This window comes from Chelonia mydas, chromosome 1 (assembly GCF_015237465.2).
Source record: "Chelonia mydas isolate rCheMyd1 chromosome 1, rCheMyd1.pri.v2, whole genome shotgun sequence".
NCBI lineage: Eukaryota > Metazoa > Chordata > Testudines > Cheloniidae > Chelonia > Chelonia mydas.
The window spans coordinates 266,459,108-266,485,940 of NC_057849.1; the positions used below are offsets into that span (position 1 = coordinate 266,459,108).

The window sequence follows — 26,833 nt, forward strand, 5'->3', positions numbered from 1 at the left end:
ACTATGAATATTGCATTGTACTGGCATCGTATTCTAGTTGAAGGAAAGCGGGCAGTGCTCTTCTACGCCCTCTGCTTAAAGTATCTTACTCTGTTGTCTAAACAAAAGCAGGGGACGTGCAGGTGGGGTAAGCACCTGAAATTGGTCCCTAGAGTTGGCACAGTGCGGTTATAAACCATAGGTTTCAGAGTAGCAGTCGTGTTAGTCTGTATTTGCAAAAAGAACAGGAGGACTTGTGGCACCTTAGAGACTAACCAATTTATTTGAGCACAAGCTTTCGTGAGCTACAGCTCACTGCATGCATCCGAGGAAGTGGGCTGTAGCTCACGAAAGCTTATGCTCAAATACACTGGTCGGTCTCTAAGGTGCCACAAGTCCTCCTGTTCTTGTTATCAATCCTAGGGGCTGCAAAGTGGAAAAAGCTCCGGGCGGGGTTTCGGTGACGGCAGACCTGGATGCCCGGGGCAAACGCAGCCCCACAGCGGGCTGGCTGCGGGTGGATAAAGCACGTCCTGAGCGCGGAGATGAAGCTAGGGCCTGATACAAACACTAACGTGAGCAGCGAGAGGCCTCTACGCTTCCCCGCAGCGGGCTCCCCGATCGGCCAGCGCTGCCGGACGGGAGGACGTAAGCCCGTGGCCCCGGACTGGCTGCCCAAGAGCGCTGCCGGCGCCGGGCCGCTAGTTAACGGGCAGCGCGCCTGAGTCGCGGCCAGGGTAGCCCCGGCCCCAGTCCCGCCGGGCGGCGTGAGGGGGGCGCGCTCCCCTCAGCCGCCGGCCCGGCTACATAGGACCTGAGGGGCGCGGCGGGCGGCGCTGCCTCCCCCTGCCGGAAACCAGGTCGCCCGGAACTGTCGGTGGCGGCTGCGCCCAGGCCCAGCGGCGGCCGCCAAGATGGCGGAGTACGTGCGGGTGCTGAGGCGGGCGCTGCAGCAGCTCGGGGGTCATGGCGGCCTCCGCGGCGCCCTCTGGCAGCTGCTCAGGTACGAAGCGCTCCTTCCTCCTCCCCCCCCCCCCTTCCCCGTGTCTCGGGCCGGCTAGTGACACCCCCGGGAACGGGAGTGACCTTGGGGCAGGGAGCCCTCGACCTCTGGTGCCTGGGGAGCGGGGCTGTCCCAGCCCAAGGGGGGCACTGGAGCGTCCCCGGGCCCCGGGGGGGGCTCGTCTGTCTGGGGAGGTGCCTGCTGTGCTGGGGGCGGGGGGGTTACTCGCTTTGGCTTCAGGCGCTCCCCGCCCCCAAGGAGCCCCGTGGATGGGGTTTGGGGGCTTGTTATCGAGCAGCCTTGAGGTACCTTCTTCCCTCCTCCTTAGCCTGGGCGAGTAACTCCTTTGGACTGGTAAATGAACTATCCTGGTGAGGGAGGGTAAGCGAGGTTTGTGTTGGCGCTGCTTTGTGGTGCTTCCTGCCTTGAGTGCCCTATTTTCCTGCTTAGGTGGCTACTGAGGTCGCTTCCAGTCCTACATTTCTTTGGCTATGTCTGAGCAACCGCTTATGTCGTCATAACTTATGTTGCCCAGGGGGATGAATAAATCACCCCCCCCCCAAGTGACATATGCTATACCGACATAAGCGCCAGTGTGGACATAGCCATAGAAGTGTAGGACTGGAAGGGACTTCAATAGGTCCTCTAGGCAGGAAAACAGGGCACTCAAGGCATACTCTTGTAAGCTTCAAGATAGGGTCCATTAGAGTCAATTGTTTTCTGTTGGGCATAACCGAGAACATTTTCTTTCTTCATGTGACTTCATAGAGCGCACTGCTGTAAGAGTTGTCACATGGCCACAGCACCTTTTAAACAGTAGTTGATAGATAGCAAGTGTGCACGATTCCCTTGAACCCAACGTTTCACAGACCTAGGCTATAAAATACTTTGAAACAATTTTTAAAAGGCCTAACAGACATTCCCAAGGGGGAGCCTACTGATTTTCACAACTTGAATTTGGTAACAAAACTAATAGGAAGTTCCTATTAGCCCTTGGGGTCTTGCTTTCTGTAGCACCTCTTAACACTACTCATTTCTGGTAGCCATTACCACAGCCAACATGATCAGAGAAAGGGTTCTGACAGCCAACCTACCTTATACAATATTCCATAACGTTCAGGCCTCCAGCTTTCTGACTTGAATTGTATTTTTCTTAAAGGTTATCACTGTCTTCCTTCAAAAGCCCCAGAGCCTTAAACATCCTGGGTGTTTTTAGCTACTATTAAGACAGGACTAAGCTGTTTAGAAAGGCCAGAAATGATTTGTGGCTTTTGGAGATGTCTGTGTGTCTAGCCATTGCAGCTCAAAGATGAAGTGGAGAAATGATGCATTCGCTGCTGAGTACCTATTTGGTGTTTTTGTGCCTGAATATCTTAGGACTCCTTCAGCTAGGGGAATGACAGTCAATGGCATGTATCTGAAATGTCCCTTTATCTAAAATCTGTTGGCCTCCTATGTGGGATTTGGTTCCTATCTTCATGGATCATTATTTTCTTGATATTGCACCAAGAGCACAGTAATTGCTGTTGAACTAGTACGGGTCATCAGAGAAGGTGTGAGGAACTGTGGGGCTAGAACTTGGGACTGTTGGTCCCTGAGTGACAGCTGCATCCAGTCAATGGGCTGTGAGGCTTGTGGGGCCAAGCTCCACTAGATGTCATGCCCACAGATGTTCCCTGATTGGCTCAGGCGTGCTATTCAAGATCTTGAGGAAACACCTGCAGGCTATCTGTTCAGCTAGGCAGATCCATGTTTTGCTTCTGCAAATGGACCCTGCTGTGCATTCCTGATACCTTGCCTTACTCCTGGTTTTTGGCCCCAGCCCTGATCCTGAAACCTGGTCCTGCTTTTGATTCCTGGTCCCCTGCTCTGCTCCTGACTCCTTGCCCTGACTCTATTCCATTAACCCTATTTCAGCTGACTCACTTGGCTCTGACCAGTGCAGCTCATTGACCTCAACTCCAACCTGATCCTATGGTGTGACACTGGAACAGCTTGTTGTTTTTTGCCTTGATCCTCTAGACTGAATTTGGACCATGTCCCCTCTATCCCAGGCCCCAGCCTTGACCCGTGCCCTGTAGCTGGGGTCCTGACAGATGGTCACTGTTAGCTGGTGATCTATATCAGGGCTCTGTGGAGGCAATGCCATGAACAAGAAAATTGGATGATTTGCCCTCACTGAGCTACTGTGATGCTCCTCCTCCCTTTTTCTTTCTGGAAACGATCTTTAAATACAGATTCTGGAGGTGGAGAGGAACTAAGTCAATTAGAAGGGGTACCCCATACTTGCAGGCTGTTGCTCTACAAAGGTTGCAAGGATGCCTGGCTGTGCCCTCCACTTCTACAGTGTTGTCTCCATGGACGCAGTATATTCAGTGAACAGGGAAGTTGTGGAGATAGTCTTTTTGAGTTAAAGGTGAAAAGTATTGGAAAATTACTTCTAAGCTCCATGTTACCTAAAATAGATTTTCCGTGCAGTGACAGAGGTAATTATCTTCAGAGTAAAATAATCATGCTTGTTTCAAAGTATTATGAATCTTGTTTGAATGTTCATGAAGGGCTTTGAGAACTTCATCTGAAAGGCACTATATTCTTTATTAGTATTTGTATGTTAATCTTGTTTTTAATAGGATCAGTTTCAGAATCCATTCTTATTGACAAAATGTACTTCAAACTGTAGTTTTCCTATAATATTTTTCATTATTGAAAATAACACATGCTGGGTACTATCAGTATACTAATAAGGACCTGGATTGGATCATATAAATGGACTAAAATTAGCGGAGAGCATACAGTGTTTTCCTGATACAGGATGAGGAAACTTGTAACTGTTTTCTTTCATTATACTACCAACATTGTATCTTTGCTGGGTTTCATATGATTCATAGATTTTTATGACCAGAAGGGACCTTTAAATCATCTAGTGTTTCCTTCTTTGTAACACTGGTGATAGAATTTCATCCAGTTACTCCTCTGTTGAGCCCAATAGTTTGTGTTTGACTAAAGTGTATCTTTCAGAAAGGCATCCAGGCAAACGTCAGGAGATAGAGAATCCACCACTTCCTTCAGTAGTTTGAGCCAATGATTAATCAACCTCACTGTTAAAAATTTGTGCCTTACTTATAATTTGAATTTGTCTGGCTTCAGCTTCCAGCCATCAGTTCTTGCTGTGCCTTACTCTGCTAGATTAAAGAGGTCTTTAGTACGGTGAAGGTAACTGTACTCCATAATTAAGTAACCCCTTGATCATCATCTTGGTAAACTAAGTAGATTGAGCTTGTGGAGAATGTGGTGAATTAATGTTATTTTACACATGAGGTTGTGCAAAGTAAAACCTGTGCTTGGACATGAGATGGGGTCTTAACATCTGAGGACTCCCTGTAAAGATCCGTTTGGATACCAGGAGCCATCCAGTAGAAGGAGAGTTGGGGCTTGCCAGCTAAAAGAGTGATTTTTCTGGGACCTAGCTGAAGGTGCCAGGAATGGATTGTCAGGATACCAGACAGTAGTCCATCAGGGACTGTAGGTGTCCAGGCTATCAGGAAGGTGGGATTGAGACCAACTTCAGAGGACGTAGGATCCAGCAGTTTCTGAGAAAGAAATCTGAACTTGGATCTGTAGTAAGACTTTCCTGTGCTTGAGAGAGTAAAAAGGGAACCTCTAGATGAACAGCGAATGAATTCCTTCGTGAGTTTAATTAGAAGTAACAAAGTAAGAGTTTGCTAACCAAGTTTGGAGTGGAGCTGTAGTGACTGGTTTTTCCTGCAGTGGCCTTCAAAGAGCACCTAGGGACAGAGTCCTTGCAGTAAGGAAGCAGAGCGAGGGAGCCTTCCAAGTGCAAAGGCTGGTGATGGCAGCAGTTATAGATTCCAAGGCCAGAAGAGACCATTATGATGATGTAGTCTGACCTCCTGTGTAACACAGGCCATAGAACTTCCACAAAATAATTCCTAGAGCAGATCTTTTAGAAAAACGTTCAATCTTGATTTAAAAATTGCCATGATAGAGAGTCCATCATGACCCTTGGTAAATTGTTCCAATGATTAATTACTCTCCCTGCTAAACATTTACATCCTATTTCCAATCTAAATTTTTTCTAGCTTCAACTTCCAGCCACTGGATCATGTTACACCTTTCTCTGCTAGGTTGAAAACTCCATTATTAAATATTTGTTCCCCATGTAGATACTGATAGACGGTAATCAAGTTATCCCTTAACCTTCTTTGTTAAGCTTAATAGATTGAGCTCTTTGAGTTTATCACCATAAATCATGTTTTCTAACCCTTTAATCATTCTTGTATACTTCTCTGAACCCTCTCCAATTTATCAACATCCTTCTAGAATTCTGGGCACCAGAACTGGACACAGTATCCCGGCAGCATTTGTACCAGTGCCAAATATAGAGGTAAAATAACCTCTCTGCTCTTACTCAAGATTTTCCTGTTTATGCATCCCAGGAGCACCTTAGCTCTTTTGGCCACAACATCACACTGGGAGCTCAGTTCAGTTTATTGTCCACCACGACCTCCAATTCTCTTTCAGAGTCCTTGCTTCTCAGCTTAGAGTCCCCCATCATATAAGTATGGCCTACATTCTTTGTTCCTAGATGTATACATTTATATTTAGCTGTATTAAAACACATATGGTTTCCCTACACCCAGTTTACCAAGTAATCCAGATTGCTGTGAATCAGTGAGTTGTCCTCTTCATTATTTACCACTCCCCCAATTTTTGTGTTTTCTGCAAACTTTATCAGTGGTGACTTTTTCTTCCCGTGTCATTTTAAAATAGTGCAGGACCAAGGACCGATCCCTCCCAGACCCACTGGAAATACATCTGGTTGATGATGATTCCCCATTTGTAATCACATTTTGAGACCTATCAGTTAGCCAGTTTTTATCATGCTGCACATTAAATGGATTAATTTTATATCATTCTAGTTTTGTAATCAAAATGTTGGGCGGTACCAAGTCAAAGTATATTATGTCAACACTATTACCTCTTCTACCAAACTTGTAATCTCATTTTAAAAAAAATCAATTAGTTTGACAGGATTTATTTTCCATAAACCCATGTTGATTTGTATTAATTTCATTACCTTCCTTTAATTCTTTAGTAATTGAGTCCCATATGAGCCACTCCATTATCTTGCCCAGGATCAATGTCAGACTGACAGGCCTAGAATTACCTAGGTCATCCCATTTACCATTTTAAAAAATTGGCACAACATTAGCTTTCTTCCAGTCTTCTGGAACTTCCCCAGTGTTCCACGACTTACTGAAAATCAACATGAACCGTCCAGCGAGCTCCTGAGCAAGCTCTTTTAAAACTCTTGGATGCAATTTATCTGGACCCGCTGATTTAAAAATGCACAACTTCAGAAGCTTCTGTTTAACATCTTCCAGAAATACTAGTGGAATGGAAAGTGTTATCATCATCATATAATGAGACCTTATCCTCTGTTTTTCCCCCAATACAGAACAGAAATATTTATTGAACACTTCTGCCTATTCTGAAGTATTATTGATAATTCTACCATTTTTATATAGCAATGTACAAATACCATTGTCAGGACTTTTTGTTCCTAATATACTTTAAAAAACCTCCTTTTTATTGTCTTTAATGCTGTTGGCCATAGATTTCTCCTTGTGCCTCATTGCTTCCCTTATCAGTTTTCTACGGTTCCTAACTTCTGACTTATATTCATTTTGTTATTTATGTATCTATAAAAATTTGCCATTTGGCTCATAATTGTTTTCAGCTTTGTGAAATTAGCCCTGTTAAAGCACCAAGTATATATATTGCAGATCTGGACTTGATTCTGCTTGCACATTATAAATGTGATCAAGTCATGATCACTGGTACCTAACCACCATTAATTTTTAGTTCTGTGAACAGTTCCTCTTTGTCTGTTAAGACAAGCTATAATAAAGAATTCCCACATGTTGGCTGCAACACTTTTTAAATTAGGAAATTGTCCTCCATAATGTTTAGAAATTTCAAGGATGTTTTAGTATTGGCAGCATGAGACTATCAGCGTATATCTCTCAAACTGAAGTCCTCCATGGTCACATGTTTTTGTTTTTTTTTCCCCTCTGCACACTATAGACAGCAACTAGTACCCCAACTTTTGCTTTATCAGTTAGGACATTGATCCATAAGCATACATGATGATTTTCTTCTGAGTTATCAGTGACTCAGAAACAGATAACGCCATTTTTGGCAGAGTCCCCCTCCCTGGCCCATTTTGCTCACTTGAGCCTTCCTAAATAGGTTATAACAATTGATTTTAACATTCCAGTCATGCAGATCATCCCACCACGTTTCAGTAACACCAACTACATCAAATTTATTTTCATAAATGAGCAATTGCAATTCCTTTTGTTTGTTACCCAGGCTCCTAGTATCGGTGTATAGGTAATTAAAGAATTTCTTCTTTACATGTTCTTGAGCATCTTGATTCAATTTGTTTTCAACATCTCGATTTTGTGCTGAGTGCTCATATCTTCCCTCTTTTTACCCTCCCCTTTTGTTATTAGTTTAACCCCCTTCTGACTACTCTAGCCAGCCTGTCCCCAAGGAGGTTGGTTCCCCTTCTACTGAGATGGAGGCTGTCCAAAATGACACAGACCTCTCTCCTCATAGAAGGCAGATGAATGTTCCACAAAACCAAAAACTCCACCTTACACCACTTACCTAGCCAGTACATCACTTTCTGAATCTTTTCTCTTCCTTCACTAGTGGGACAGGAAGGATCTCAGAGGCGATTACTTGGACATTCTTTCTCAACGTTCCTTGAAGTAATCTGTTATCCGAGCCCAGGCTGTAGGAAACCTGGGGGCTGTGACAGAGCTTTTTAAGTCTCTCATTTTAAGACATTTTTTCTAGCCCTTGAATCACTTTTCTGGCTCTACACTGCACCCTCTCAAATGGTTCAGCAATTTTTTAAAAATGTGAACACCAGAATTGTACACAGTAGTCTAGTATCGATATCACCAGTGCCATATACAGAGGAAAAATCACCACCCTACTCCCATTTATACATCCTGTTGAATTGCTTATCCACTATGACCTTTAAATCCTTTTCAGAGTTGCTGCTTTCCAGGATGTAGTCCTTCATTCTGTCTGTGTGGCCTGCATTCTTTGATCGTAGGTGTATGTCCTGGCATTTGGCTCCATTAAAATACATTTTGTTTAAATGGGCCCAGCTTAACAAGAGATCCAGCTCACTTTGTATGACTGCTCTGTCCTTCTCATTTTTCATGTTGAGGTTCACAGCTCTATTACAACAGAAAGAAAAGGAGTACTCGTGGCACCTTAGAGACTAACCAATTTATTTGAGCATAAGCTTTTGTGAGCTACAGCTCACTTCATCAGATGCATCACGAAAGCTTATGCTCAAATAAATTTGTTAGTCTCTAAGGTGCTACAAGTACTCCTTTTCTTTTTGCGGATACAGACTAACACGGCTGCTACTCTGAAACCTATTACAACAGGTACTTCAGCCTGCCTGCAGCTTGGGGCAGAACTAGTCCTCTCCTGCCAGTAACAGACAGGTCTGCCCCACTCCCTGAAGTTCCCTCCAGTTTTTCTGCTTTCATAGCTGCAGCTGGCTCAAGCAGGACTCCCTGCTGCAGGGCTTTTTGTGAGGGGAGTGAAGCTTGAAGGTCAGCACACCAGATGGAAGATCGTGCCTGAATCCTGGTAGTCCCCGCCTAAGACTGTAGAGCTTAGCAACCTCCTTTGTTTTCCCTCTCCAATTCCTTGTGAGTCATGGATGGAGACCACCGGACACAGCATAGATGCTGTCAATGCCAGAAAGTGCAGAATGATGTCTTTGGGCCTAGGTCCCTCCTGCTCCCACCACTACAAGGGTCTGCCTTTCTGCACACGGATCTCTACTCATATTCCAAGCTAAGACCGCCAGGAGAAACAGACCTATCTGGCTTATGTGAATTCCATGCAATAGAGAGGCGTAGACCTTCTAGGGAGCCCATTCTGGAGCCCCAGGCCAGGGAGAGCCAAGTGGGGAGACTAATAAGCCCAGCCTCTTTGAGGATGGGATCGCTAACCACCATTCTGAAAATATTTCTAATCTCGGAGTCCAATTTTGCTCCCCCTCTGAAGCATGATTACGGGGACAAATTTCCAAAAGCAAAATAAAATCTGTGCTGTTTCCCCTGCTCTCCTTCACTGTTTGCAGCAGGGCAGATAAGTGCAGAAAAGACTAGGCCATAGACGTGCTGATTCCTCTAGATGTGCATACGCATACCACCACAAAGAGAAGCCTTCCTCCTTCAGGGAGGAAGGTTAGCAGTCCTAATCAAGTAAGAGAATCAAATAGTAAAATATTGTTTAATAAAAAACAAACCTGCGGATAGATTCTTTCAGGCAGGAGTTTTCTCTGGAAACCAGTAAATAACACGCCTAATGGCTTCTCTGTGTCAGGACATAGGACATGAGGTGGTGAATGGCAGCTCTCAGGACAAGAAAAAAATATGAGGGGAAAGCAGAAATTGAATTTATGCCTTTCTGGCTCTGGTCTCAGGCCTGATTAACCCGCCATTCGATCTTTGGATGCCTCTGTCACAGAGGAGGTCTGCTATTGCAAGATTAGTCCTCCAACAAGTTTAAAATGTATACTTGGAGGAAGATTCAAAGTAGCAGCCGTGTTAGTCTGTATTCGCAAAAAGAAAAGGAGTACTTGTGGCACCTTAGAGACTAACCAATTTATTTGAGCATGAGCTTTCGTGAGCTACAGCTCACTTCATCGGATGCTCAAATAAATTGGTTAGTCTCTAAGGTGCCACAAGTACTCCTTTTCTACTTGGAGGAAGTTATTCTTACATAACCTAAAAGAAAAGTCAACAAATAACTTATTCTACTGGCTGGTGCAAAGTCCATAGTTGCTTACCATATATAACTAGTAAAATAATAGTTTTGATGCCCCTGGGAGGGCTTTATTGTTGGTGTGTAAGAATACCCAAACAGGTCAAATCTCTGTAGTATAATGTTCTCAGCATGTTAAAGAAAAAGATTTTATACAAATCCCAGCATTGAGTACTTCAAGTCATCAACCTTACTAAAACCCCACTAAATCACAGAGCATGACTTTAGAACCTCATTCTTCTTCTTGCAGCACTACCCAGAAGGAACCTCTGCATGAGGTGGTGGTACACTTCCTATCCATTAGAGTAGGCCTTCTAATGGCTACTATCTCCAGTCAGACACATTGTTATTGGTTTTTTAATTTGAAGTTGGAAGCTTTTTCTGATGAGACCCAATATTGTATTTTTAATTCAGGTAGTTATTACACCTTAGTAATGAGGAGAAGATAAATATATTTATACATAATTTTGGATATCCACATTTTAAGGTGCCTTTGTACCCTTGGAGACACGTTGCTATAAAAATGCTATTGAAATTGATCTATGGACCTTAGCATAAAGAATAGGAAACTTTAATCCGTGCGTACCTTAAAATTTCCTTTCTTTGAGTAATAAGATCCACAGATCAAGCCAACTTGCAGACAAAATGGATCATCAGAACAGAGATGGAAATTGACATCCAAAGACCTGGGTTTGTTGACAGGTGGAATTTACCATCCCCTGAAGTAGAAGAAATTTTTCCCCCCCTCAAAGTATATTTAACACAATTTTTAATTGGGGAAAGTAGATTTGAATTATTCTGATTGTGAAAATTATCTCAACTGGAGGAAGCTTCAGAGGCAGGGCATTCCCCTGTGCTAATAACTGACAGGTCTTCTTCTGCCACCAAGCTGCAAACAGGCTGAAGAACTGATTGTAACAGATTTGTGGATATTATTACTTCAGGAAAGGAATCTTTCATGTAAGCACAGATACATTTTCCTATTTTGTATGTGTATTAAAAAAGCTATTTTTTTTTCATCCTAATCCTGGGCTCTTCATAGAAGCATAACCTTAAATTTAAAGTATTAATTGATAGAGCAGGGGCGGGCAAACTTTTTGGCCTGAGGGCCGCATTGGGTTTCCGAAATTGTATGGAGGGCTGGTTAGGGGAGGTTGTCTCTCCTCAAACAGCCAGGCATGGCCCATCCCTCGCCCCCTGACTGCCCCCCTGGGACTCCTGCCCCCATTCAGTCCCCCTGTTCACCGCCCTCTGACCACCCCCCCCCCCAAACTCCCCTACCCTCTATCCAACCCCCCCTTCCCCCTTACCGCACTGCCTGGAGCACCAGTGACTGGCAGCACGGCTGCACCAGGACAGGCAGTCGTGCTGCACAGCACAGAGCACCAGGTCAGGCTGGGCTCTGCAGCTGCGCTGCCCCAGGAGCTCACAGCCCCGCCGCCAAGAGCATTGCGCCAGCGGCGCAGTGAGCTGAGGCTGCAGAGGGAGGGGCTGGGGGCTAGCCTCCAGGGCCAGGAGCTCAGGGGCCGGGCAGGAGGGTCCCGCGGGCCGGATGTGGCCTGTGGGCCGTAGTTTGCCCACGTCTGTGATAGAGGCAGGCATTTAAATAGGTATTTTAGTCTTGTAAAGCTTTCTGGAGAATATAGAAGGTGGCGTACTTTGAACAGACATAGTTTTATGCAATTAAATGTTTCCTAACACTGAGTTTAGCAAACAACCCCCAACTGTTGGACATTGTTTCGACATAGACCCTGTGCTATAGAAAAATCCATTTGCCTATTTCTGACATTCTTACAGCATATTTTTATCCATCTGGTCCAAATATTAGATAGCTAAATCAAAGGTGTAAATCTAGAAGATTGAAAACAAAAATTGTATCATGAAATTTTTCTCTTCTATGAACAAAAGACTGAACTTTGTCAGGTGAAATATTTCTAAAGATTTTTGAGGCAATTCAATACCAGTTAAAAGAATGAAGCTGCTTCAGCATATATCCCGTGTGTCTGATTCTTGGTGATACCTCATTAGTGTGTGGTGCTTTATAGCCTATAAACATAAACGCTTTCTTGTGTGATTCTATTTAGCAGCATTCAAAGAAAAGGGGAAACTAAAAATGTTCAGTTTAAGGGGAATGGTACGTCATCACTGCACGTGCGAAAACACATCATGGTATACATCTATTAAACATGGAGTTTGTTCCTTCTGGCTATGCCTGAACTGTTGAACTCTAAATGCCATTTTAGATATTGTCTCACTGCAATTTTAAGTTTTTGATGATATTACATGTAATAAAATGAGTTTACTATTTTTAACCCAAAATTACTCCTTTCCACTCAGCAGTTTAGTTGTATATTTCTATAATCTACCTGCTGATTTAAAAAAAAAAAAAAATTCATACCAGACTCCCGAATCTTACTGTTCTGCTAAATAAAATGCAGGAAGTTCCTTAAAGTGATACCATCCGTTTAAAAGCACACTTCAGTCTGAAATTTTATTTCCTTTTATTTACAAGCATCACCTAAAACAGCTATAACAGAAAGCTTTGTTTGTGAATAAACTCTCAGATAGCACTGTACTAAGCTCAACACAGTTTCTTTGAATTTGCTAATTTAATCTGGTTATTTTTTTAACCTACTATATCAATCCTTCCATAGTCCTTCAGTGTCAGCAACTACAACACAAAGGAAAATGACTGCATTCCACAACTTGTTGAGAACAAAGTTTCGTATAAATCAGAACATTGCATCTATATAAATAGATACTCTAAAAATCTTAAAATGAAAATTAGGTCCCTTGAAATGTCACAAGATTAAATTGAAACTCTAACAGTGGATCTCCCTAATGGCAACTCCTGGCAGTCCTAGTAATGAATTGTATTAAACCTTTGGGATCCCTTTTTCACTGACTCTGCCATACAAATTTTCTCACTTCCTGGACAACACAGACTTCAAAGTATGTCAGATAGTAACTATTGCCATCTTGGAATGGGCAAGAAACTTTTAGACACAAAAATGAAATTGTCCCTTTAACCTGGGTTTAAAGTTTTTAAGGACCCAATTCTGCCCTCTCAGTTGAAGAGAAGGCTGAATAGACTTGTGGCAATTACAACAAAAGTTAGTAATTGTAGCCCAGACTAATCCCAGATGTAATTCCACATAAATCAATTCATTCTTATGTGTATGGAAAAAAAAATTCTAGTGAACCTGTTCTGAAGATTTTCTTGTGTTAAAGGTGTGAAGTTTTTCAACAAAGTTATGGAAAAGGTGATAGTCACCATGTTTTCACATGTTCTGGAACAATACTGTAAATGTGAAGATGGGACAAAACCCAATAATTAAACCATTTAACAGCAGTTGGGTATACCTAATTCTGACAGTCATTGTCAGCAATAGTGCATTTTCCTACTGTGAATGGTTCCATAGAGGCTAAGACTGTTTTCAAGGCAGCACAGTGAGACAGTGACAGAGATGGGACTAGAGTTTAGGATTTTTGGCTCCCAGGTTTATGCTTCGTCCACTAGAACTCACTGTTTCCATGATGGAACACATCAAGTTAGTTTGCTGCTAGTCATTCTTAACATGATACAAAATTATCTCTGTTTTAACACATAACCAAATAAACAATTAAAAGTAGGTTTCAGAGTAGCAGCCGTGTTAGTCTGAATTCGAAAAAAGAAAAGGAGTACTAGTGGCACCTTAGAGACTAACCAATTTATTTGAGCATAAGCTTTCGTGAGCTACAGCTCACTTCATCGGATGCATCCAATGAAGTCAGCTGTAGCTCAAGAAAGCTTATGCTCAAATAAATTGGTTAGTCTCTAAGGTGCCACTAGTACTCCTTTTCTTTTTTCGAATACAGACTAGAGTACTAGTGGCACCTTAGAGACTAACCAATTTATTTGAGCATAAGCTTTCTTGAGCTACAGCTGACTTCATTGGATGCATCCGATGAAGTGAGCTGTAGCTCACGAAAGCTTATGCTCAAATAAATTCGTTAGTCTCTAAGGTGCCATTAGTACTCCTTTTCTTTTTAATTAAAAGTAGATGCACTTTCCTAAAACCAGGTCATATCATTTAACTATAGAATATAAATCACTTGGAAGCCAGCTACTTGCCATTGCAATTTATATCACACCTTTAACTTTTCCCCCACCATTTTACATTTCGCTGTATGTTGCCATGTGATTAAAGACTATACATAGACCTACAGCACAGACTTCTGCTACTCGAGGTACCAGACTAACTGATAACAGTAGTCAGGTTGTCTTCCTCTATGTGGGGAAGACAGTAGGGCAAGTTGAAGCAGACATTTTTCCAGTGGATTTCACAGCTATTTGCTGGCAGCAGAAAAATTTTTAATCTTGGGGTCTGTTCCACATTCTGAGGGGAGTGGTCCCTAGTGGTTACAGACATACTTGGACACCCCCTTCCTCCCCCGCACATAGACGCTTCTGGTCCCTCCAACCTGTGTTGTCTTGATACCTCCTTCACCCTTGATACCCCTACACAGGCCTGGTTCTAGTTTCTTCTGTATTCCAGTCAGGCTGTTGCCTCCTCCTTGCTGCCTCGGTACCAGCACTGGAGAGCATCTCCCTGTTCTCAGTTTCTGTGCCTGTCACCGTAATGGCTCCTGGCTGCAGGAAGCATTTACATGGAAAGTTCTGCTCAGCCTTGGGCTGAAGCATACTCCAAACAAATGGAATATTTGTAGAATTTAGTTGCCAAAGTCTAGAAAGTCTCTACTGAACATGTGTGAACTTAAGATTTTTCGGAGGCTTACAACTTAACCAAATTTGGGTGAATATTCACTAGTATGGCAGAAAGCATATCCCTGCTAAATGTCAAGTCCCTGCTCCAAAGCATAGAGTTTCTCAATTAAACATCTGAGGGTTTTTTTGAAATTGGGAAAATCCTATTTTGCCATAATCCTTCTGAGAAATGCCTGAGCTGTTTTTGCTGAATTTTTCAAAAACATTCTGTAAGGCAGACTACCCGCTTTGAAAACATCAGCCCAAAGGGTTAGTTTGGCAAAGTTGTAAGCTGCTGAGAACTGGGTCTTATAATGGAAAGTGTCAGGCAGCCATAACTGTAAGTGATTGTAGTAAAGAGGAAATAATCACTGAAGGCATGTTCCAAACTATTTAACTCATGTTTGTGATTTTGATCTGAACAGTATGCAAGCCCTACATTCAGTTAAGTATTACAATACTGGTAAAATGTACTGTACTTGATGAGATATGAAACCAACGTCTTGGCCAGTTGTGGCCATTAAAGATCCTGTGGTATTTTTCATAAGACATGGGAAATGAACCCTGGTGTCTTAACTATATTCAGACTCTGCTACAACCCTTACAGCTTCAGGTAGATACAGTATTTTTCATGTCCTCCTAAAATGTTGTGTAGTATTGCTCTTTGCTGTGTAACAGTGGCTTTGTGTCAGAGTTGGCTGCACTCTAATGGATGGTAAAGTCCTGCAAAACCTTACCTGTGACTCTTCCTGTGGAAGTCAGTGAGATTATTCCTATGGTTAAAGACTACTCATGAAATAGACTACAGGCCAGATCCTGCAAACCGTCAGTTTGAGTTGCTGATGTGCTTTGGGATCCTTTAATTTTAAAGGTATTTCACTGTATAAATGCGTGTTCTAAATTCACCTAATTGTAAACTATTTTAGCTGTATTCTAATAAAAGATAATGTGTTTTGTAATTTCTTCCAATTGAAGTGATTGTGTCTTGGGAATTCACAGGGTCAACGATTTGAAGATAGGTGCCCTAGTAGGTGTTGACAAATATGGAAACAAATACTATGAAGACAAAAGGTATTTTTTTGGTAAGTATAGTAAACTGAATATCCTAGTAACTTCATATAGTTTATCTAGATTCTGCTGCTGAAATGGAAATGAAATACATTGCATGGTTTCCTTATGCATGATTTGTATGTATTTTTGATACCACTCCTCCTAATTCAAACACTTCGCAAAGAAGTTGAAGCCAGCATCATAATGGGCAGATTTAAGCTAATTGGAGTACCTTAACTGAGAGTTTCCATTGATTTAAAATGATTAGATTTCTTATTTAATCTTAACTGTGAACGTCATGTCTTTTTAATGGTGTTTTCCCACTAACTACAGCATTCCCTTAAGAATTTTTATCCTTAAGATACTGATAGATATGCTCTCAACTTTGACTTCTCATTAACCTTTAAGAAAAAAAAATTGGTTTGGGAATTTTTTATTTAAAAATAGTCATAATTTAGGATTGTGGAAAGGTGAAGTTTAGGGAGGCATTCTCCTTTCCTGATCATTTCTCTGAGATCTGCAGAAGGAGACCCAGGTGCCTGTGCACCTCCTCAGATCCCTCCTAAGAAAGGAAGCCTATCTTTTGGGAACCTTTTGGAGAGGCGTAGGAGTTAGGGCTCTGCTTAGGTAAGGTACATCAATACCCTGGTAAATCTTAGGAGGTTTGTGGGTGGGAAGGTCAAAATCCACCTCTTGCAAGCATCAGTCTCCTAATCACCCAGGAGGTTTCTGGAGCCTCCTTGAATGCAAACACTCCAATTGTCTTCCCAGGCACAGCCCCGGTAGGATCCTCTTCCCCAAAGAAGCTAAAATAGGCTTTTTTAGGACTTATCTGCACATTGAGGTTTTTGGGAGTGAAGTGGCTTTTGATGAGCTTCCTAAGGGTTTCAGATGGCTTTCTAGCTTTAGGAGGCCCACAAGAAGGGGGGCAAATGCCGTCTGTCATCTTCCCCACAATTCCAGCCCATTGCTCTATCGAGAGCCTCCCTAAGCAGTAGCTAGCTTAGTCTCATGATGGTTGGGTTCCCTTTTTGTGTATCGTAGATGTACAGGAGTGTGTGTAGGTTTGTCTGCAGTAGAGTTCTTGAATTGGTGCCAGTTAGCTTGTTAGCTAATGTGTTTGTAAAGTGTCCTGACATTTACAAACACTTGTTCTAAGTGCAAGTTGTCAATCACCCATGGTAAACCATCAGTTAATGTGAGTTAAAAACTCTAGTGTAGACAATTAGCAGCCCCTCATTTGCCAGCAAAGAGTTGCCATTATCTAGCAGTTGCAGATAAGTGAATGGCCAGTTTTGTGGAGCTGCAGCCAGGGAAGAAAGCACTGGGGTGTGCCTTTGCTGGCTGCAGCCCTGCAAACTTGCCTGTATGAAGTTAGTAGAAGGGAGTAGTGCTGCAGCCCAGATGCTGGGGCTTTCTACAGGGAGTGGAGACACTGAGGTCCCACAGAGCTGCACAATACTGCTCCCTGTGCTCACCAGGATTTGGGGCTCAGCACATCCCTGCGCTACCTGCCTTGAGTGCAGCCCAGTGAGCACAGGGAGAGTTACCATGAGGCTCCAGCATTTAATAGATTAATATACATCTATATTAATCCCAGAACGTGTGTCCATAATGGTAAATAATCTGTTTATTAGCAAAAATAAGCAAATAATAAACAGAACTGGCACTCACGCTGAAACAATAGGCAGTTAGCAGCTCTAGGTAGGTTGCTCTCTGGCAGAAGCTACAACCTCTGTGTCACTGAATGTCCAGACTCACTGTGACCTTTGGTTTCTGGCTCTGGTCTAAAGGGGACATGTCCTATGGCGGCTTCCACTCCTCCATAACTTTGCTTAGGTTTATGTGCTGAAGGTCTTGGCAAGATGGTCACAGGGATCTGAGAGAGACATAAGGGCCCTGGAGCAGCTACCCAGATTTCCAAGCAGCCCTATTTAGGGATGGCCTGCTTTCCTCGTGTGAGAGTGGCCTGAAAAAAGGTGAGGCAAATGAGCTCTGCCTCATTTTTTGTTTAAATCCTGGCTCAGCTGTTTTTATAAACAGAATTGCTTGCCGGAATATTTTGACTTTGAGCCCTGGATTTGACTTTGATCTGAATTCAAATTTGAGGGAAATGGCTGTGCTGAGTAACGAGTTTGCAAGTTTCAGAATTGGTATTGCATCTCTTTGGGAAACTTGGCTCTCAGACGCAGGCTTTATAAGGGAGAAGGACTATGCTATTTCCTGGCATGGCAAACCTGAAGGAGTAAGGAGAGAGCGTGGTGTAGGTTTTGCTATCAGAAATGAACTTATGTCATTGTGTGAAGGTCCGATGGCAGTGTCCATACGTATCATGATACTTCGTGTTAATCTAGAACTCATCCGTGCATACACCATGCTCTGTAAAGAGCGATGGTGCCATTGAGCAAAAATAAAATATTGCCTCTGGTGAATTGGGGTTCTGTCTGTACAACACGCTATTGAACTTTTAATTATAATTATCTTCCATTTTTTATTTTGGGAATAATTATTTTTAGCTAATACAGTGTTGTTTGTCAAATTTAAGGTCGTCATAGATGGGTTGACTATACTACTGAAATGAATGGCAAAAATACATTCTGGGAAGTGGATGGAAGCATGGTGCCACCGGAATGGTAAACCAACTAGTCTAATAATAATCATTTTGTGTATGTTGTATGATTGCATGTTGCACATTCTTCTACATAAATTCTTAGTTATAAGGCAGATGGAGGTAAATCTGACCTCAAGGTATCATAGTTTTCCTGGACTCTGCCTTTCTGTATAGGGTGAAAGTCTTTCTGGCCAGATGATTTTTATTTTTAGTTAGAAAACGTCTTAGTTTATGGGTTTGAGAGCACACAGGGAGTGGCACCACTGAGTTTCCAGGGGAATGTTTCTTTAGAAAAAGGGTCTCCCTTCATGAACCCAGCCATGTCCCCAGTCTTCTCACCCCTCCAGAACTATGGATCCTCAAACGTGCAAGGTTACAGTGCTTACGGGAACCAGGGGCACATGTGATTACAACTGAAATAACTAGTGATAACTGAAGTGACATAGAAGAGTTGATACTACTACTGGATGTACTGAGACTCTGGTTAAGGCCCCAGTCCTGCAAGCTGCTCCATAAGGCAGACCCCTGTGCCCACACAGAACTCAATTGAATTCAGGGGGGTCTGCTTAGGTACAGGAGGCTGCCCATGTGGGAGAGCTTAGAGGTTCAGGACCCAACTTGTTAAATGCCTCTGGGACATGCAGGATCTTCTGAAAGTCAGAGTGGGCTCTCTCTTACGCTGTATGGACAAAATATGGACCCTATTACTGATTGGGGCCTATAGGCAAATAACTTTAAGCTTTAAACTTAATCTCCCCACTCTCCAGGCTTCCATCTTCTTTCATCCCCTGTTCAGCCAAAAGTGGAGGAGAATTTATGTATGCATGGAGAGTCCAAACTGATTTTTAAGAAGGTGTGCATATGCTAGTGCTTGAGTCCTTTTTAAAAAAAGTGTCTGAACTCAGGGCAGTGGGAGGCCCCAAGGGGCATTGCGGGAGCTGGGTGAGGACCCAGAGAGCTGGGGGTGATTCTCTGCAGAGCCTGTCCCTTCCCCACCTCCTTCCTACCAGTTAGGCTGATGAAGTGGGTTATAGCCCACAAAAGCTTATGCCCAAATAAATTTGTTAGTCTCTAAGGTGCCACCAGGACTTCTCATTGTTTTTGCTGATACAGACTAACACAGCTACCCCTCTGAAACCTGAATAATCTGTTTCCTCTCAAATAGTCAGCTTCCTAACCTATTCATAGTGTGGTCTGCCTGAGAAGAGTCATCCTTGTGCTTACATGACTTTCAGTCTTCTGTTGTTTTTTATTCCTTCAGTACTGTTATTCAATACTGAAATAAGTAATGTACACTGTTACCTACATACTAAAGAGTCCAAAGAACCAATGTTTGTAGCCTAGTCTAAAATGAGATGTCTGGATAGAGATTAGTGAAGACACCAAGGTTGCTCTCAACTGGTACCTTTTACGACGACCAGAACTGAACATGTTCTCCTTTATGGATTCCTATTAGACAAACCTGAAAATAAATTTATTCTGGCAGTTGTTTCCAATGGGCAGACAAGTATAAATGTCTTAGTTGCCTCTGTGATATATGCTCTGAAACTTCTCATTACAGTTCTATAGCTGTGTAGAACTTGTATTGGTACAGCAGCTTTGAAGGTTTATGCTTGTATTAAATCTGCCCAGACCCAGGACCTTTTATGTCGGGGACTAGATTGCACAATGGGTTAGCTCATGAGAAATGAGTTTGATGGTCTTGCCCCAGTCCCCATTTATGCATGTCACAAAAATCACTGCTTAATGAATTAGGCACAATTGTCAGTCTTTGTTGAAATGCCTGTGAGTGGGTAACTAGAGAATTGCAGACAAAAACTAAAGTATAGTGGCAGAGCTATGTAGGCAATTTTGCTGTGTACATGCTGATACCAAGCTGGTTTGGAGTCTGCCCCATCTGTTGCTCACTTTCACAAGCACTAACTTCACTCATCATTTTACTGTTTTGGTTTTCTTTTGTAAAAAAAATCACTTTCAACTGAGGGCACATTTTGATGTGCTGAACTTTCTGTGGGTTTCTGAATAAAAGTAATAGGAGAAGATACTTTTTACTGTCGATCTATAAATTCTTTTTTCATTGCATTGGGTTGCCGAGTTTATTATTGTTTAGTCTTTTTCTTATCCACAGTCCTAATCAGTATGTACATTTTTTTGAGGGTGTGGAAATCATCTTGCTGAGTTGTAGGCTTTCCATCTACTCCTTCATCCCAGGCGAATGCTTTGCTCCTTGACACTCCATTCAGTTTGCCTTTCCATTGGCTGTGATTACATCTTCTGAAAGTAAAAAAAGTTTACAATAGTGTATTGCTGCCTCGTGTGGTCTATACATCTCTCTTCCTAGATACAAGAAGCATGATTTAAAGGTTTCTTGTCCTGGATGGCCAGTTGTATTATTTGAACCTAGCCACTGATGTGGTAGAACAACATATTTCCTGTTGCTCAGCTACTGTCAGCATATTTGGCTTAAATTTGTATACTCTTTGCCTTTCACATATTTAAAGAATATCACAGAGCTAGGTGGGCATTGCCTTTATTTAATGTTTACCACTACTTGAGTGATTTACTTATTTATATATGAAGTTTATACTTTAATTGTACAAAATATTGTTGCTGTTCATGTATTACAGTGTGTATAAACTGTAGTTACATCCAAAATAGGGATTCTGATGCTAATATAAATTACCCACTTGGGATTAATCAAATAATTTGAGTTTAGAGCTGATAACAGGCACATCTGATTGTCACAGATTTACCAGCAAAGCAAGATATAACCAGCAAATTAAAATAAGCTAAATACATTTCAGAAATGGGCCAATTAAGAAAAATAGGTTAAGGCACATAAATCTGACTCATTTCTAAATGTGCTTTAAATTATTTAGTTTAGATGTGTTAGATTAGAGTTTTTCTTATTTAAATATTACACCTACCCTGTGAATGCCTGAATGTCATTGATGTATTGATGTATCTGGCTTATTTTAAAAACTGTATCTAAATATCAGTTGACTGTTTGATTTGATTGACTGGACTATAAGGTGGATAGAAAGCTGGCTAGATGGTCGGGCTCAACGGGTAGTGATCAATGGCTCCATGTCTAGTTGGCAGCTGGTATCAAGCAGAGTGCCCCAAGGGACGGTCCTGGGGACGGTATTGTTCAATATCTTCATTAATGATCTGGAGGATGATGTGGATTGCACCCTCAGCAAGTTTGCAGATGACACTAAACTGGGAGGAGAGGTAGATACGCTGGAGGGTAGGGATAGGATACAGAGGGACCTAGACAAAATAGAGGATTGGGCCAAAAGAAATCTGATGAGGTTCAACAAGGACAAGTGCAGAGTCCTGCACTTAGGATGGAAGAATCTCATGCACCGCTACAGACTAGGGACCGAATGGCTAGGCAGCAATTCTGCAGAAAAGCACCTATGGGTTACAGTGGACAAAAATCTGGATATGAGTTCACAGTGTGTCCTTGTTGACAAGAAGGCCAATGGCATTTTGGGCTGTATAAGTAGGGGCATTGCCAGCAGATCGAGGGACGTGATCGTTTCCCTCTATTTGACATTCGTGAGGCCTCACCTGGAGTAGTGTGTCCAGTTTTGGGCCCCACAATACAAGAAGGATGTGGAAAAATTGGAAAGCGTCCAGCGGAGGGCAACAAAAATTATTAGGGGATTGGAACACATGACTTATGAGGAGAGGCTGAAGGAACTGGGATTGTTTAGTCTGCGGAAGAGAAGAACGAGGGGGATTTGATAGCTGCTTTCAACTACCTGAAAGGGGGTTCCAAAGAGGATGGCTCTAGACTGTTCTCAGTGGTAGCAGATGGCAGAACTAGGAGTAATGGTCTCAAGTTGCAGTGGGGGAGGTTTAGGTTGGATATTAGGAAAAACTTTTTCACGAGGAGGGTGGTGAAGCGGTGGAATCTCCTTCCTTAGAAGCTTTTAAGGTTAGACTTGACAAAGCCTTGGCTGGGATGATTTAGATGGGGATTGGTCCTGTTTTGAGCAGGGGGTTGGACTAGATGACCTCCTGAGGTCCCTTCCAACCTGATATTCTATGATTTCTTCACTGAGTTATGGAATTGCTTTCTGCAAATCACCAGAAGACTTTAAAGCTTGCTGGTTTTTAGCTGCTAAAGCACAGTGCTTCCATTTTAATAGGACATCAGTGGCATCCTACCTTTTCTAGTGTGCTCTCACTTGCTGCAGCAAAACTCCCTAAATTGAGTAATGCTGTATCAATTTCAGTGCATTGCTGGCATAATATAGTTGGAGTAAAATAAGATTTTGAAAATTTCAAGGGATCTGAATATGGGGAGAGACATGGTGAACCAAGATGGGTATCTTTCTGAATTGTCATCTATTACTAGTGAAAGGGCTATGAACACACCAAATAGAATGTAAAGAGATGATTGTCATCTTAGTCACTTTGTTCCAGCTATTTGAGAGGTAATCTCTGCTAAGTGCTTGAGAAAACAAATACCACTTTAGGCATAGGGAAATAAGAATGTGATGGTGGTTCGTGGTGTTTGGGTGGAATAAAGTCAGAAAGTTCAAACAATATTTATTTTCTCTTGTGGTGGTTTTGGAGTTGAGACTGAGATGAATGATGGATTCTTATGGACTTTAAAATGGAGTGTGTTAAATTATGGTGATTCTTTTATGCACATTTCCGTGGATAGGCAAAAGTTATCTATGTAGTTAATATATGTTACTAACCCTGCACAGTGTCATGCTGTGTTTTCCTGTGCAGACATAGTCTAATCATATTAGACTTTCTTTTGCTGTTTTTGAGATCATAATCTGATTTTGTTTTCTCCAACTGTTGGAGTTTTGCTGATCTTAGAAGGAATGATGTGCTAGTCTAAAATTAGAATGGGTCTCCGCCGGTGCAGAGTTTTCCCTATTGTGTATGCAATAGAACTGTCATATAGGTGCCAGGTTCCCTCCCCAATTTACTGAAGTTTATCAATTTCAAGATTAATCTTATTTTGGAATCCTACTGGATTTTTGTTTACTGTTTCCTCAGACTGAGTCACTAGTCATTTGGTAGAAAAATATTTTCTTAGGATACAATAGTTCCATGGATCAGAGTTGCACTCTTGTGTTTAGGTAGTATTTATAGGTCATCTAAACCAGCGTTGGACAAGCTAGTCCTCCTGCTATTGCAGAATTGTTTTCTTTTACTATATATTTTAGTTCACTCTACAGTCTAATATAAACTGTTATAAGCAGTGATGCTCTTATTGTTTCTCTTGGGGAAACTGTTTCCCCAATCTAATAGATTTCCTGCTAGGAAACTCGTATGTGGCATATTTTTCTCTTGTACTTTTTCTGATGAGAGACCCGATGTACCTTATGGCTTGAACTTAGTCTGCAGGAAGATTCCTATATTTTGTGGTACTTTAGTGACTCACTCATAATTTCGTACCATTTTAGGTACATTTTAAAAAACTGAAGTTTCGTTAACAAAATATGAGAGAGAATAAAATAGTAAAATTGAAGTGAACAGCAAAACAAAGGAATTTTACAGAAGTCCCTAAATTTTCAGTATGTCAGTACAAAAGTCTGTGGCAATAAGCAGCATTGGGGTTTTTGCAGCTGTACAGGAAACAAATGGGCCTTTTGGTACCCAGGAATGTGTGGAAGGTGGTTTAGGATTGTGCGATAAGCATATACTCTGTCTGTCTGTCTCTCTCTCTCTCTCTCTCTCTCTAAGGTACTTATGTTGTCCCCAGTACTACAGCGAACCTCCTCATACCCCCTCCCTCGGTGTCCATATCGTCTTTGGTTCACAGACTTCCTCCGGCTCTCCACTCACCCTCTGCTCCACCTCTGCATGCACCCAACCCTCCTCAAGGCCGCTCCAACACCCCAAACCCAGGCCTGCTCCACCTCACGGCTTGGTATTTGGATGGGGCTTGCACATAGGCATGGCGTGCTCCTCCGCTGTGTGTAATATCCTCACACACAGCAGACGAGCCTCCACCAGGGACTGTTATCAAGCAAAATGGAAATGATTCACCTCCTGGGCTCACTGCCATCAATACCCCCTGGACACTATATCTATTCCTATTATACTGGACTATCTCTTCCAACTCAGAACGTCAGGCCTCTCCCACAGCTCCATACCAGTCCACTTGGCAGTGCTCAGTGTTTCCCCCCCCCCCCCCCCCCCAATAGATGGTGTCTCCATCTTCACACACCCAGCCACTGTTGTCGTCCTCTTTCTTTCTTTTTCCTTTATGCCGCATTTCCTGGTGAGGGTCACGGCAGCAGTGTGGAGAAGAGTAGGGAAGACCAGACCTCCCTTTTTCCTCCACAGCAGGTTCCAGCTGCTCCTTGGGGATTCCCAGGCCAGCTGGAAGATATCATCCCTCCAGTGTATCCTTGGTTGGCTTCGGGGCCTCCTCCCAGTGGGACATGCCCAGTAGAGTTCCAAAGGAAGCCTCCCACCGGACATCCTTATCAGGTGCCTGAACTGCCTCAGCTGGCTCCTCTTGATCTGGAGAAGTAGTGGCTCTACTCTGAGGCTCTCCTGAATAGCCAAGCCCCTCACCCTGTTTCGGAGAGTATGCCCAGCCCCGCTGTGGAGAAACTTCATTTCCGTCACTTGTACCTGCGATCTTGTCTTTTCAGTCATTACCCAAAGTTCATGACCATAGGTGAGGATAGGGAGGTAGATTGACCTGTAAACCGAGAGCTCCGTCTGAGAACTCAGCTCCCACTTCATCACCATGGATCGATACAGCATCCGCATCGCTGCCACCGCTGCACCAATCTGCCGGTCAATCTCATGCTTCTGCTTACTGTCACTCCTGAGCAAGACCTGTAGATACTTGAACTCTTCCCCTAGATACTTGAGCTGAATCTCTCCTGAATTAGGGATACTGGGACCCACCCCTGGAGTCAGGCCTGGGGGTGATGTTAGGGGAGTGTCTGGTGGCCAGGCCACCCATATAACCTAGTTAGGCCCAGTGCGAAAAGGCGATGTGGATCTGCTCCGTTGGCTGACCTCCCACGAGGTAAAGGGTAAGGGTCAGGTGCAACTCCAGGATGACAGCAGGAGAGATGGACCACAATGGATTGGCCCTCTGCAATGGAAATCCAACCACTATTTGCTTCCTAAAAGGTCTGCTCTACATCTTTCCACCGGTATTCAAACCTACCCCTTCTTGGGATCTTGACATAGTTCTTTCTGCCCTCATGAAACCACCCTTTGAACCCCTCAGCGAGACAAGTTAACGAACTAGCAGCCATGGTGGCCGATCTCCCTTACGCTGTCTTCCACAAAGACACAGTCTCCTTGCAACGGCAGCCAATATTCATTCCAAAGGTGGTGTCTGAATTCCACTTCAACCAGTGCATCCATCTCCCAGTCTTCTATCCCAAACCCCATGCCTCCCACAGGCACAAAACGTGACACACTCTTTACTTCTGGTGTGCACTAGCTTTCTAACTCCAACGAACCCATGCCTTTCATGTTTCACCCAAGCTCATCCATACCTTGATGTCTCACTATCCCATCGCCTGGCAGCGGCTGCAGATGCAGCCATAGGCCATTCCGTACTACAGAGTATACTTTCTCATGAGTCCTAGCACCCAGCTCCACGCTGATCACTGATCGTTACTCACCCACATTTGGAATCCATATAGGGACCATCATTCGAAGAAGAAGAGGAGGTTACTTACCTGTAACTGGAGGATCTTTGAGATATGTAGTCCCTATTTGAATTCCAATACCTGCCCTCCATCCCCTGCTCTGTTGTGGACTACACTACTTAGCAATAAGAGGGATACTGGAGCGATGTCAACCCATATAGCCTCTCATAGCCTCGGCTGCAGACAGAAGGGTGACACACAACGCACGTATGGGTCAACAGACACTGCTACAAAATTGCTTTGGTGCATGCACACCCACGTTTTGGAATCTAAATAGGGACCACACATCTCAAAGACCCTCCAGTTACCACCTCTTTTCCCATTTTCTCTTAATGTCCTCCCCATTCCCTTGGATTAATTCTTCATAATATACACACAGTCTGAACCTATCTGTACTCTTGCTCAACTCCTCAAACTTCTGATGAAAGAACCCTTATTTCAGAAACATGAGGAATTGCTACTTTTGCTTTAAAACTGCTGTTGCTGCTGGAATCTTCCAGAAAATAATGATAAAGCAAGGGATGGGGAAGAGATGTCAAAGAATGAAAAACAAAACTTTTTTTTTTTCCAGAATAGGAACTGTGGAGTTTCATCCATTCGCTAACTCCACAATAAACTACATGTTTTGTGACTGAATCTGACCCTACTGCAGTCCTATTAGCTGCCATGGTTACCACCCTATTACTGTACAATAGACTAGTAGCTTCCACCAGCGCAACAGAAGTGAAAGGAAAATGGAAACAAGGGGGAGAGGGAGAAGGTAAATGCAGACAGAAGCCATCATCAATTAATCCTAACAGAAATAAGTGTGGTGTCAATTTCATTTCTCTCTGTTCTCCTCTCCCATAAGTGGGCAAAAACACAAAAAAGTAATTGGAGATAATCTCTTTTCT

General features: G+C 42.9%; 1 protein-coding gene across 1 annotated transcript in view; it reads left to right on the forward strand.

Annotated features, from left to right (window-relative positions):
• The first annotated feature begins 425 nt into the window (after nucleotides 1-425).
• NDUFA12 (NADH:ubiquinone oxidoreductase subunit A12) overlaps nucleotides 426-26,833 on the forward strand; it is a 34,640-nt gene continuing 8,232 nt past the window's right edge. The window contains exons 1-3 of the mRNA XM_037885037.2: nucleotides 426-982; nucleotides 15,618-15,700; nucleotides 18,214-18,301. Coding sequence (XP_037740965.1) covers nucleotides 894-982; nucleotides 15,618-15,700; nucleotides 18,214-18,301 — 260 coding nt within the window. The 5' untranslated portion in view covers nucleotides 426-893. The remainder of the gene's footprint in view (nucleotides 983-15,617; nucleotides 15,701-18,213; nucleotides 18,302-26,833) is intronic.